The sequence below is a fragment of the Macaca nemestrina genome, chromosome 6, assembly GCF_043159975.1.
Source record: "Macaca nemestrina isolate mMacNem1 chromosome 6, mMacNem.hap1, whole genome shotgun sequence".
Taxonomy (NCBI): Eukaryota; Metazoa; Chordata; class Mammalia; order Primates; family Cercopithecidae; genus Macaca; species Macaca nemestrina.
Window position 1 is genome coordinate 53,035,126 of NC_092130.1, and position 13,826 is coordinate 53,048,951.

At 35.2% G+C, this 13,826-nt stretch overlaps 1 protein-coding gene across 6 annotated transcripts in view; it reads right to left on the bottom strand.

Annotated features, from left to right (window-relative positions):
* The window catches only part of LOC105472457 (multiple EGF like domains 10), a 394,760-nt gene that overhangs the window by 88,551 nt on the left and 292,383 nt on the right, over nt 1-13,826 (bottom strand). For all 6 annotated transcript variants that reach the window (XM_071098507.1, XM_071098508.1, XM_071098510.1 and 3 more), the window contains one exon: nt 1,027-1,119. In XM_071098507.1, the coding sequence (XP_070954608.1) occupies nt 1,027-1,119 (93 nt within the window). The remainder of the gene's footprint in view (nt 1-1,026; nt 1,120-13,826) is intronic.

The window sequence follows — 13,826 nt, forward strand, 5'->3', positions numbered from 1 at the left end:
TTCCAAAGTAAGCAAGTAAAAATTTTTAAAATCAGCTTATTGAAATAAGTCCATTCAGACTAATTTCAAAAAATTCCTTGATGGCAACGAAGAGAAATTTGTGCTGTCATGCGAACTTGCTAACTTTTTAAAACGATTGTTTCCTTTTTCTAAATGTAATGTTTCACGCATTACAATTTAGTTGCACTTTAATTCCTTCTCACGTTTCTCAAGGCGAAAAAAGAAGTATAAAGGAAAAGGAAGTGGATGCAATTACGTGCACAGCAACAAGTTAGCCAGAAGATTTTGGTTTAAACTGTGAAATTTAGAAAAGCAACTGTATTACATGACATTCCATGATATAATCTTTACGATAATGAATATGAAATGTTAGGTGTAGACTGCTTTGAGTCCAAAATGCCATCATTTTAGAATTATAATTCTAACACAATGGAGACAAATGATACACTACGTTAGGAATTGATTTAACAAGTACCAAAATGTTCATGAATTTTCATTTATTACAGATAAGTCTCCCGAAAGTTATCTGAACAAGTACTCATTATTTGCATCTCAGAATTCAGAGACAAAAAAATATGTTAGCATCAATAATACCAATTTCACTTCTGAGTTAAAAACCAACAGGTGGTAAATTTTAACCACCAAGAAATTTTCTTGGAGAAATCAACAGGTAAAAACAGAAGTTAGGATACAATAGCTATGTTACCACAACTGCCTTACTGAAGTAAGGAGCCTAAATTGTGGACCCTACTCTAGAAAATGCATTCACATCCGCAGAAGTATGAGCTGTTGTATGATTGCGGAAATTTCCTTCTTTCCAAGAACTTTTCGTTATACTTAATTAACAAATAATGTATATGTACATGTACAGATTTAAAAGAAACTGTATGACTGAGATGGACGTGGCATTCACACTACGCTCTGTGTAGGGATGAAGAGGGAAAGCATGACCCAGGGTCATCTGCAGACAAGGAGGCCCCTACAGCAAAAACATCCCGAGACGGACAACAGCAGGTGGAAACTTACCACTGGAGCAGTTGGTCCCTCCCCAGCCAGGCTCACACTGACAGGTGTTTGGAGCAATACAGCGACCGTGGACACATTTATCAGCACAGTGGGCTGTCAGAGAGAAAATCAATCAAATAAAGAAAGTTGGCACAAGAAAAAAAAAGCCAACAACACAGCTGTTGCACATCCAAGTCTCAAGTATCACTTAAAAACAACATGCATGCTTGATAATTTTCTTCAATCCATTCCTCAGCCCTCTTACAGTCTGCTGTAGGACCAAACAATTCCCCTTCTTATTTTAGTATCGCCAAATAAATCCCATCATTTCTACTATTCTATTCTACTTCATGCTAAATTAGAAAAGACGTTTCAAGGAAAATTGCCTAATTCACTCTTTAAAAAATTATCAGTGAGTATCAAATATATCCTTTTTGTGTCAGAAGGAGCCTATGTGGAGAAACAAACCACAAAGCAGGATATCAGGGCCTCAGAGTGACAGAGTGGATGGGGAGTATTATGATTATTATGATTTTTTTTACTAATACATTCACCAGAAACTGTAGTCACACTTCTTTGTGAACACGTTGTTCACAACTATGACACAGCAGAATTGCTTGCTCTTTTTCTGTTGAGGAGGATATTTGAAAAATGCCACCCAGGTCTTTGGAAAACAGTAAATCTCAATGCTCTTTCATTAGTAAATATCTCAGGTGTACTCTACCCTTGCAGACAAAGGGGCATCACTGCAAATGTGAGTGAATGGACAGTCTGATGATTTCCAAAATAGGCATTAAAATATGCTGTGCCAAATCTTAGCATTATCAACAACCTTAGTACCATGCACATTGGTTAAACATTATTTAAAATATCTGGATATATGCATAATTGTGAGAACAACTTAAAGGGTTTGGGGTTCAGATATTCTAAAATTTTATTTAAGGGTGGTATGAGGTGCTATGTACTTTAGAGATGCATTTTATTAGTGCATGTCTTATTACAAAAGACTTACTGCCCAAATATATAAAACACCAATAAGTAAAATAAGTCTTATCTCCAGTAGCTCAAACTGGTAACATTTTTGTGGATGTAGAACCTTCAGGAATTTTTTCCTACATATTTTTCTCCTCAAAAAAATAGAATCATATTTTTCAATATGCTTTTCCACTTAATATAATGACAATAATATTTCCATGTCATTAGTATTAATATATGTGATTCATGCACTAAGGTGTATGTTTAATATGTGTGTGTATATATGTATATATACACATGTGCACACACACACAGTGCATAAATATTGCTGAACCATAAATGACTACTTCTAAGGTCTTGATCATAAGATTGAGACACGAAGATATATAAGGGTGAGCATTTTAGGTGAAGAGAAAGCAGAAGCAACAGGTAAAAAGAAAAACAAATGAAATAAGTTATGTTGGGAGCAGTGTTTGGGGCAATATCTTTGCAAGGTAGAGAGAGAGACTCTGAAAACCAAATTAAGGTATTGGGACTTTATTCTGAGAATTCGCTAGGAATAGTTTAATGAAAAGTATACATTTGTTACAAGAAACCAACAGGGAGATGACACCACAATGAAATAAAGTGGCCATAAATTTTGGAAAATACAAGCTCTCTTGCTCTCATCAGAATAACTCTTTAGCACCTAGGCGATTTAGTGAGGAATACCAGGACTGGTGAGCTTGGGACTCTGGTCGAGGGTAGAATTTTCTGATACTAGAGTTTGAAGGAAGTGCTTAGCAACTTCATAATATTTGAGTCAATTACATATTTCAATGTAATTAAAAGCAGAACTTGCCTGTAACATATGAACACACTGGCCCTGCATTATTTTGATTTTTGCTGCCAAGTTAAGTCAATATGTGCCAACTTCAGGGTTCAGTGTCTCTTTCCACCTCTAGGTTTGTGTTTGAACTTGTAGATGTCATTCATTTGTAAGCACAAGGTACTGTTCTTTTGTTAAAATTTAGGTATGTACATACCTAAAGCCAGCAAACTACGATACTTGAGTGTGCAAAGTTCAACTAAATGCCACAGTAGGCTTGGGTCTAGCAGTGCAGGGTATGCTCTGGATGCTATCTCACACTGTGTTCAATGGCAGCATGGGTACAGGGGACTCTTCCACCAGTGAGAGCTCTGGCACCCACTGTAAATATGTCAAAACAAGAGGGTTTGCCTCCCACTTGTCTTAGGTACTGATGGCATCTATGTTTGCAACTATTACAGTGAACAGCCTTCAGACCCAAGTTTACCAATTATCCTTCTTCAACATAGTAAAGCTACTAAAATTCTGTTTGAATATTTCCAGAAGTTTTAAAAATTAGATACTCTTTGCCTTTAATGTGAAACAAGACTTCTTTGACACTGTGCATTTAAAACAAAACACAGAAATTGAATGTAGTGGCTGATGAAAGGAAGTATTCTCCATATTCTTGAATTTCAAACTTTTGTGTTTAACAGTGTAGTTCCCACGAATTAACTTCATACTAAAGAAATTTTATAAATGTTCATTTATATGGTAGATTTATATTAATACAACTTAAATTGTTTTTTATCTTGGGCATCTATGTAAGATTTTATTGGACAAAATAATTAATATTATCATTTGAGAATTTGAAAACTTCTGGGTACTCAAAAAGCTGGATTCCATCAGAGCAACCTAGAGTTTTGTATTCATCTGGCAAGGAGCTGGCTATGAGGGGAGAATGTTTCCGGTATTCTATGGACAGGTCTCAATTCGCTGCTCTCCCTTTCTCCTCTATCCTTTCATTTTTTTCACCTTTTATCTTCATTTTCACTTTTTACCACTCGACTCATCTTTCTCTCCCACACACTACTTATTTGATATACACCACAGAAGGTGGAAATTAAAATTTGGTTTTAATTGTAGTTGTGTTGACTCTTAACTCCAGGGTGACACCAAATGAGTTCCACCTGAATCAACTGGTAAGAAAGGTAAGATTGAGCAAGCCAGCCTAGCACTTTGCTCTAATATCAAGCTAGCACTTATTAGAATGGGTAAATAAATGCATAAGTTACGCATATGTTCCAGAGAACTAAGAATCAGAATTGCATTTGGTTGGATCCCAATCCATTGTTTTTTTGTTGCTCTTATTTTGTTAACTCCAAAAAAGATAATAAGTAGATTTCTATGTGCAGAATCAAAGGAGACTTGCTTCAGAACACTTTGAGATTGCTCGATAATCACACAATGTTCTCATGTGTGATTCTCGATAGTGCAAACTTTGTGTTTTATGAAATGAATTCCAAGAAGTTCAGTCAATTATAATAATTTTTTTAAAATCCGTGATGGTAATTTTAAAATATGGATTACATTTATGAAAACCTTGAGCTAACATTTGGCCAAAGTCTGAAACAAAATGTGGATGTGTCATTAGCAGAAAACAAATTTGCCTGTAAGTTAATTAGGAATTGGAAGAGGGAATCTGCTTCCCTAATGATTTATTTTTTCTTAATTAAAGCTAAAGCCAATGGAATCACCTCTGCACATTGATGCCTAAAGACAAATAATGATCTAAATGATGAGAAATATTGTTGGGATGGAGTCTAAAAGGAAAGAACACAAAATCCTACTTCTATGATGGAGAATCTTCACACATTAGACTCCATTATACAAGTGCCATCTCTGCTCCATGCCCTTTTCCACCATCTCTGGGCTCTCCACATCCAGCAACAAACCTCATCAAAGATGGAAAAGAGCAAAGGGAAGCAACAGAGGAGGACAGAGTAAGCTATAGACCTCTCTATATTCTCTAATGTGCTAACTCACCAAGGTGCAGAAACACTGACTATGGCACATGCATGACACAGACGCCCACTCCACCACCAAGAGATTAGCTGAGCTCAATTACTACCTTGGTCTTACCTCCCCCATTCAGCTTCAGATGTCACCTACTCTGGGTGTTGCTTCTATAACTAACATGCTCCACATGAAAAACCAATGTAGGCTAAAGACATTAATTGTTCATGTAGAAAACCCCAAAGTGAACTAGAAAAGAAAAAAAGGAACAGAGGTCCACTTAGCAAATGTTCAGTAGCTGAGATACAAAGAATAGGTACAAAGGAACCATTATAAGTGCGGCTGCCCCATGAATGGAAATAGATATTTTATTCCCTACCCATGTCCTTTCTTCTTACTTTTAAAAGGGCAATTAAAACCAGAATAACCCAAGCAAAGATAATCTATCTGATATGATTTCTTTTCTGCCCCCATCTTTAAGAAAATCATTAAATATCATATTCTGAGTCTGAATCTTTTTTAGAGGCCAGACATAAGCTGAATCTCAGCTTGCATTCAGGATGCTCCTTCAGACACAGCAAGCTGCACGGGGCAGCCAAGATATCTTTTCCCTCAAGAACTAGGAGACAAAGACACTGATGAGAAGAACAGGCCATGTCTTTGAAGCAAAAGCTGTGGACACTCTGTCTGCCTGATGGACAGGTGGGCACTGACATGATGACCCTGGAATCTTCTCTAATTAGGCTCCTGTTTCAGTCTTAGTTCCTAAATCCATTTAAATCCCATTACCAATGACATGGACCTCATTCCTTTTACTTGTAAATACTTGGCTTTAATACTGACAACCATTAACTATACTCAATAGTTTTTCTTCTGCCACATACAATTCCCTTTGGATTTTCACCTAGGGATGCCAAAAAAGTAAAAGGAGGAGTAGACAGACTAAAGACTTCTTTATAAACCAATTATATCTCTAAAGACAGTATATACCATTGTCTTAAAGAATATAATATATTTATTTAAATTAATATGGAAAATGTTTCCAGAATCAACATAGTTCTTGAAAACAACTCTCCAATAGAGACACAAACCTTCCAGCTAACCTATCTGTCCCCAGAAATTCCTTTTATGCTGATGTTATGAGCAAAGAGTGGAAGTCATAAATCTTATTTTCTCTCATTTATTCTGTGAGTTGCTACAGAGAAATATAGAGTTTTAGAGTTAAACGTGCCTTTACTGAGCATCATTCCTGCATTTTTCAGATGAGAAAATAGATCAGGAAAATGGGTACTTTCCCCAATATTCATAGTTGGTATTAAACCCAGGTCCCTGACTCCCAGTGGACCAAAATGTAAGATGGATTTTAATGGAAGTGAGAGGGAGCAGGGGTGAAAAGGATGATAGAGGGTGTTCTGGATCAGATACCAGGGCAGGTATACTAGATGGCCTGGAGTCAGAAGTCAAAAGATTCAAAGGAGGAAGAAGGAGAAAGAAGCAGAGAGTTGACTTCCAAGATAAACTTTATCTTCCCCACACTTTTGTCTGAGGACAATTACATGCAAAGTCCTTACAAAATCTAATTGCTACTACAAGCGCACAGGAACCATTTTGCTTTCATATTTCCAAACATTATATTGCAGCCTACCCTATTATGTTTGTTTATAAAAAGGAAAGGTAATTCTCTTTTTCTACTGTTTAGTATTTACTGATGCATTAGGTACATTGATAGGCAGTACTGTGTATACAAAGATGGCAGACTGGGAACTCTTAGTCTTCAAAGGAAATCTGATGTAGATCCATCAAACTCAATAAATGCAGAGTAGAATCCAGGGATAATAAGAGAAGTTTCAGAAAAATACTGTGAGAGCATACTGAATAATTCAATTTATTTGAAATGTCCAAATGGACAGCACCATATGGATAGACAGGGTATCAGTTGTTTGTCTAGGGCTGTGGGTTAATATGGATTGATGGCTAATAGGTATAAGGGTTGTATTGAGATGATAAAAATATTCAAAACTTGATTGTGTGATGGCTGTACAACTTTGTGAATATACTAAAAATGGGTGAATTGTATACTCTAAATGGTTTAATTGTATGGTATGTGAATTACATCTCAATAAAACTGTTATAACAATACTGTGGAGACTGTGGAAGTAGTTAATTCTAACTGGGGTGAGATCAAGAGCATCTCATGAAAGAGAAAACATCTAAGCTGAAAAAGTGGGTATCTTTGAAATAATGTTGCAGGGAGGAGTGCCCCAAAACAGCTGCCTCACACATCTTTTTCCTTGCATCCCATCCCCAAAGTTGCATAACCTTTTGCTTAGGGTCAGGGGTTCTTACCCCACAGCCACCAGTGGTCCATATGTGTGATATCCATAGATGGCTATCAGTGGTGGAAAGAGCTTGAGAACGCTAGGAACCTAGACATTTGCACTTAGTAAATGTAATAATAATAATAATAATACAAAAATTCTGTATCTATAAGTCTTTTCTCTCCATTTCTTATAGGGTTTTCATGTCATTTCAGGGCAAGTACAAAGAGCTACTACTGGCAGTGTCTTTGGCAGACATTGCCAATTGTATACCCAATGTCTACTCTTCCTTCTATCCTTAACAGAATCTTACTTGTACCACAGCCAGCAGTGATGTCAGCAATAAACTACATTTATTGGCCCTCTTTCTAGATTGAAATGCCCATGTGGAAAACAGTGCCAAAAGACAGATTCAGTTGGTAAATGCAACTCCCCTTATCTTTCTTCTTCCTGCTGCCTGGTGTGTGGACATCGCTGAATCTGCAAAGAGCACCAGGCAACTCTGAGGGAAGGACCAAGAGAATCATGGAACACTTCACTCCGAATTCTTGGCATGGATAAATAAGTGCCATAAACCACCCACTTCCAGAATTATCATGACATGATGATCCTTATTATGTATATGTTTCTATTTTTCAGATCTCTATTTATTGCAGCAAAACATTATTTGTAACTAATACACTGCTTTTTTGAATGATCTTTCAGGTGAGTCGGTTACTAAATTAAATAAAAATAAACATTAGCAGAAAAATGGAAGACCCATCTATATAAGGAGGAGATACAAGAACTCAGAACTTGTGTCATACATTTTAAGTAAAGGTGTCACGACCTAGTCCAAGTGGGATGGCCAAAAGATATAAGGGGAATTAGAAATCTGGCCATTAGATACATACCTCATTCTCTCCCTGAAGCATCATTTTGACTCAAATTACAATGTGAGAAGAGTTAACTGTGGATACTATAAACCCCAAAACAACCACAAAAACAATACAACTAAGATTTATAGCTAGTAAGCCAACAAAGAAGATAAAATAGAATTATAAAAAATATTCAACTTAAAATGAAAGTATAAAAGAGAAAAATGAGAACAAAAAACAGATGGGACAAGCAGAAATCAAATCTAACTATATCAATAATCATATTAACCATAAGTGGTCTAATACGTAAATTAAAAGACAGAGATTAACAGATTGGATTAAAAGTGTAAGACCTAACTATATGCTGCTTACAAGTACAAGAAACACACATGATAAAAATGCAAATATTTTTAAAGTAAAGGTATGTTAAAAAACAACAACATACTAATGCTAATCAAAAGAAAGCTGGAGTAGCTATATTAATATCAAATGAAGATTTCAGAACAAAGACTATTTTTAGAGATAATGAATGTCACTTTATAATGACAATATGTTCAATCCATTATTAACGAAATAATAATCCCAACAATAATCCCAAACATTAAACATTATGCAGGCAGTTTCAGAAACTGCAATGAGAAATAGATACAACTAAAGCAGGAGATTTGAATAACTAGTCTTAATAATTGATAGAACAATTAAAAAGAAAATAAGATATAGTAGATTTGAAACTAAAACCAACTTAATCTAATTAATATTTATAGTACACTCCACCCAATAACAGCAGAATATATTTCCTTTTCAAGAACATACAGAACAATAATCAAGTTAGATCATATTCTATGAAATAAAACAAATCTCAGTCAATTTTAAAAGATTCAGCGCATACAAAGCAGTTTTCTAATCATAAGGAAATTTAGTTAGAAATCGGTAACAGCAAGATATCTGGAAAATCCTTCCAAGTATTTGGAACTAAATAACACACTTCTAAATAACTCAAAGTCAATAAAGAAATCAAAAGATATATTAATCAGAAGGTATTTTAAAGTAAATGAAAACAAAATGACAACGTGTCAAAATTATGAAATGCTGTTAATTAGCACATAGAGGAAATTTTGTAGCACCAAATGCCTGCATTATGAAAGAAGAAAAGTCTGAAATTATTTCAGTTTCCACCTTAAGAAACTAGAAAATAAAGATCAAATAAAACCCCCATGAAAGGGAGAATAAAAGAAATAATAAAAATCAAAGCTAAAATCAATAAAATAAAAAACAGAAAAGCAAAAGAGAAAATTAACAAAAGTAAAACCTAATTCTGTGAGAAGATCAGCAAAATGGATCAACTTCTAACCATACTTATCAGGGAAAAAAGAGAAGAGACACAAATTACCAGTATTAGAAATGAGAGAAGTGATACCACTATAAAATCTATAGATTTTTTAAAGGTAAATGTTAATAAAAACTCTATGCCAACAAATTTGATAACCTAGATGAAATGAAGAAACTACTAAAGCTTATTCAAGTAGAAATAAATAACCTGAATGGACTTATATATTTTGAAGCAATTAAATTATAGTTAAAAGCTTTCCTATTTTAAAAACCTCCAATTCCAGATGGTTTCAATGATGAATTATACCAACCATTAAAAGAAGAAAAAATACCAATTCTAAAAAAACTTCTTCCAGAAAATTGAAGGCCAGAGACTACTTCCCAACTTCCCAACTGTGAGGTCAAAATTACCTTAACACTAAAACCAGAGACATTTGCAGTAAAAAAGAAACAAACAAACTACAAACGAATATCATGCACATAGGTGCAAAAATTCTAAACAAAATTTTAGTGAATTAAATGCAACAATATGCAAAAGGATTAAACTTTATGACCAGGTGAGTAGAGGTTTGTTCTTTCATATATACATATATATATAACTTAAGTAGACCTGAATGATAAAATAATCATATATATATATGAGATTATTTCAAAAGATGTCTGCATTTAGCAAACATTTAGAAAAGTATATTTATTCCTAACAAAAAATTTCTGCAAACTAGAAACAGAAGGGAGTTTCCTCAACCTGATAAAGGGCAAATATGAAAAACCTACTACTAACATAGTCAATGGTAAAAGAATGAAATGCTTTCCTCTAAGATTAACAACAGAACAAGGATTCTTGCTCTTACCATTTCTATTCAGCATTATACTGGGGGTTCCAGCAAGTATAATAAGGCAAGGAAAAGAAATAAAGCTTATATAGATTGGGAAGGAAGAATTAAAACTGCCTTAATTTATAGACTATGTAAATATATGTATTTATTTAGAAAATCTAATGGAATCTACAGAAAAACTACTTTAAAAAAGAGCATTAACAAGATTACAGATAAAAGTCAATATGCAAAACCTCAATTATATTTCTATATATTAGCAACAATCAGAAATTGAATAGCCATTTACAATAACATCAAAAAATATGAAATACTTAAGGACAAATCAAGTCAAAGATGTGAAGGACCTGTACACTAAAAACCAACAACATTGTTGAGAGAAAGTAAAGAAGAATTGAACAAAACTGTCAACCAATTTGATCTATTTGACGTTTGTAGAACACTCTACCCAAGAACAGCACAATATACATATTATCTTGAATAGTGAGACAGCACTTGTTTGTGAGTCAGATGACTCTATTAATAAGATATCGATTCTCCTCCAATAGTTGTATAGATTCAAAGCAATACCAGACAAAATTTCCAGATTTTGACTATTTCAAATAAAGTATCTCTGACCACTTGTGTACAACTACCAAGTGGTTCAGCCATTCAACTCCAGGTATTACCCAAGAGAAATGAAAGCATATGTATGCCCATACAAAGATGTGTACATAAGTTTTCAGAGAAGTTTTATGTGTAATTGTCAAAAACTGGAAAAAATCCAAATGTGCTAAGTACATGAAAGTATAAATTGTGGTATAGCCATACAATAGAATCCTACTCAGCAATAAAAAGGAATGAGCTAACAGTTCACAGGGCAATATGATAAATCTCAAAATGATTATGATGAGTGAAATAAATCAGATATAAAATCAAGCATACTCTATGAGTCCACTTATATAAAGCTCTAGAAAATACAAAGTAATCTAGAGTGACAGAAAGCTGATCAATGGTTGCCTGAGCAGGGAGGGATGGATGGGAGAAATTAGAAAAGGGTATGAGGAAACGTTAGTATGTGATGTATAGGTTCACTGTCATGATTGAGGTGAGGGTTTAAGGATTGTGTACATATGTCAATATTTATCAAATTGTACACTTTAAAATGTGTAGCTTATTGTATGTCAATTTTACCTCCATAAAGCTGTTTAAACAACAACAACAAAAACACCCTAGAGTATGAGGAGAACTTTTAGAGAGAGGCAAAGAGCCCTCTCTCCATAGAGAAAAAAAAATCTGAGCTAACACTCAAATCCTCTGTGTACATACTATTCCATTTTACTAAGAGTCTGTCATCACTGGTGGGTAGAGCTCTTTAAATGCCTATGAAGGTATTAGCTTTAGACCCTCCCAATAAATATTTATTTGGGGAACTGCTAATACTAAAAAATGACAATGCGATGTTCTACTAAGCTTTTCCTCTACAAAGTAATTGACTTCTACAGAAAAAAAAATACAGCTTCTGTTGAAATAGTCTATTGTAATGGATCCCACACAAGGGATTGAAATACCATCTGTGGAGCACATAATCCTATTCATTTATTTGAAAACAGAAAGAGTTTTTAGCTTAATTCCACACTTAGATAGGCATTATCTATTCTGGCCACAACTCTCACAGTGTGTCTCTATAGGTTGAATCAGATTTAAGTAACGTAAGTAACATGATCTTAATGGACTATAGCATCAAAATGTTAACCAGCACTGGAATAAATTCTAGTTTTCCTGAGTACAAATTCCTAACAACTGAACCTGCAACAGGTCTGATGATAAACTGCAAAATGATTCAATTTGAGAAGGATTTCAAAATCGTCAGCATATTGTTTAGGGAAGAAACCAGAAGGAAGGTACCTTCATTTGGGACAAATTATTTACCAGCTGGTCCTGCCGTGTCTATGTCTATGAGGAAAGCATGACAATTCTATGCACAGGAAGTGCCACCCCAGGCTCTTCTGTTTTTAGAATGGCATTTCTCTTGGCCTGACCACTCTCTATGGAGCCATGAAATTCTTTTACAAATATTCTTTCCCACAGCATGTTTTCCACCACAGGGCATTTCCCCTGGTCTGCCCTATTTCATCTTGCTGTCACTTTGCTTCCGGTTATCCAATACATCTGAATCACATGTGAATAATAAAGGCCAGCCCTAGAGAAAGTTAAGAGGGCAATGGAAGTCCTAATTAGAGTACCACTTTTCCCACTCAGTTTCTTTTGCCCCTTCTCCCTCCTTGGTGGTAGTCCCTGGACATTTCCTCTAGAACTCTGGTGCCCTCGTGTTCTTCCACTCTCTTTCCCTGTCTACACCAGCTTGAGAATAAAGGAAGTCCTCATGCCCATGGGTCAATGACTAATAACAACAGCGGAGATCATTTCCCTTGTCAGGAACCTTTGCATTTCGGTATGAAAGTCTTAATTCAAATGTATAAATCAAGCAGTTAGAATTTATTCAACAGGAAAAGGGTAGCAGTTTCAAGAGAAAGCTGGCAGCAGAACCTTTGCTATGAGAATGCCCCAAAACCAGGGAACACAAACTCAAATGCCTTCAGAGGCCACACGGATAAATTAGAGAACTATTACAAGTCAGGTCAGACCTGGGGAAACTCAGGGAGCACTTGCTCATCGAAACGGGGAGGCTTCTCTTCAGTTTCCTGTCTGTTGCCACATAGGAATATCAAGCCAGTGTTACCAACTGCCTGATTTTTCCATGGAAGATGAAAGTCTCAAGTTTTAAGTTAAAATTTTTTAAAATATAAAACTGCATGGGCCCTAAAACCCCTACCATTATGCATCAGATCATCCAGCCCCTGCTAAGTGATGGTCCTAAAAGAATACAAAATAAAGGGATTTTAAGTTCTTAGATGGGTCCCTTTTTTTTTTTTTTTTTTTTTTTTTTTTTTTTTTTTTTTTTTTTTTGAGGCAGGGTCTTGCTCTGTCACCTAGCCTGGAGTGCAGTGGCACAATCTCAGCTCACTGTAACCTCTACCTCCCAGGCTGAAGTGATCCTCCCACCTCTGTCTCCCTTTTGTCTTCATTTCACTTTTTTGACTCTGTATCAGCTGCCAAATCTATCATTTATATAGCTATTTTGATTATTTTCTTTCTTTCTACCCTATTAACTGATCATATAGCTATTCTGAATTTCACATCAGGAGCCACTTTTGGTGAACAACTGTTTGCCATAAAATACCTCTGCTGAGTTCAAAATTGGGGGGAGAGGTCCAGAAGAAGTTGTCCCCATCAATGAGGCAGTAAAATACGCATCTCCTCCATGCCATAGCAAAGGTAAGGAAGTATCTATTATAGCCTTACAGACTCAACTAAAACTTTCCCTTTCTTGAGTTGTTAAAACAGATTATATAATTGTCCTTAAAAGAAATTAAAGGTCCAAAGAGTCTCAAACAAATTATAAATATTTAAAATTACCCAGTCTATGTTTACAGAAAACAAAATCCCTCAAAGCAGTGTTTTCCAAGTAAGTAGATTCTGAGAACTATTTCTTCCATCACGTTCTTGGGGAAAGAAAAGGGAAGAGGGCAGAGGGAGTAAGAAATTCCATGGTCAAAGAAGTTTAAGACACGTCTTTACTGCAGGCATTCCCAGAGCCTTTAATAGGCTGAAGCAAATCTTCAAGAAAGGGGATCCAACATACTACATTTCCCAAACTAATTGG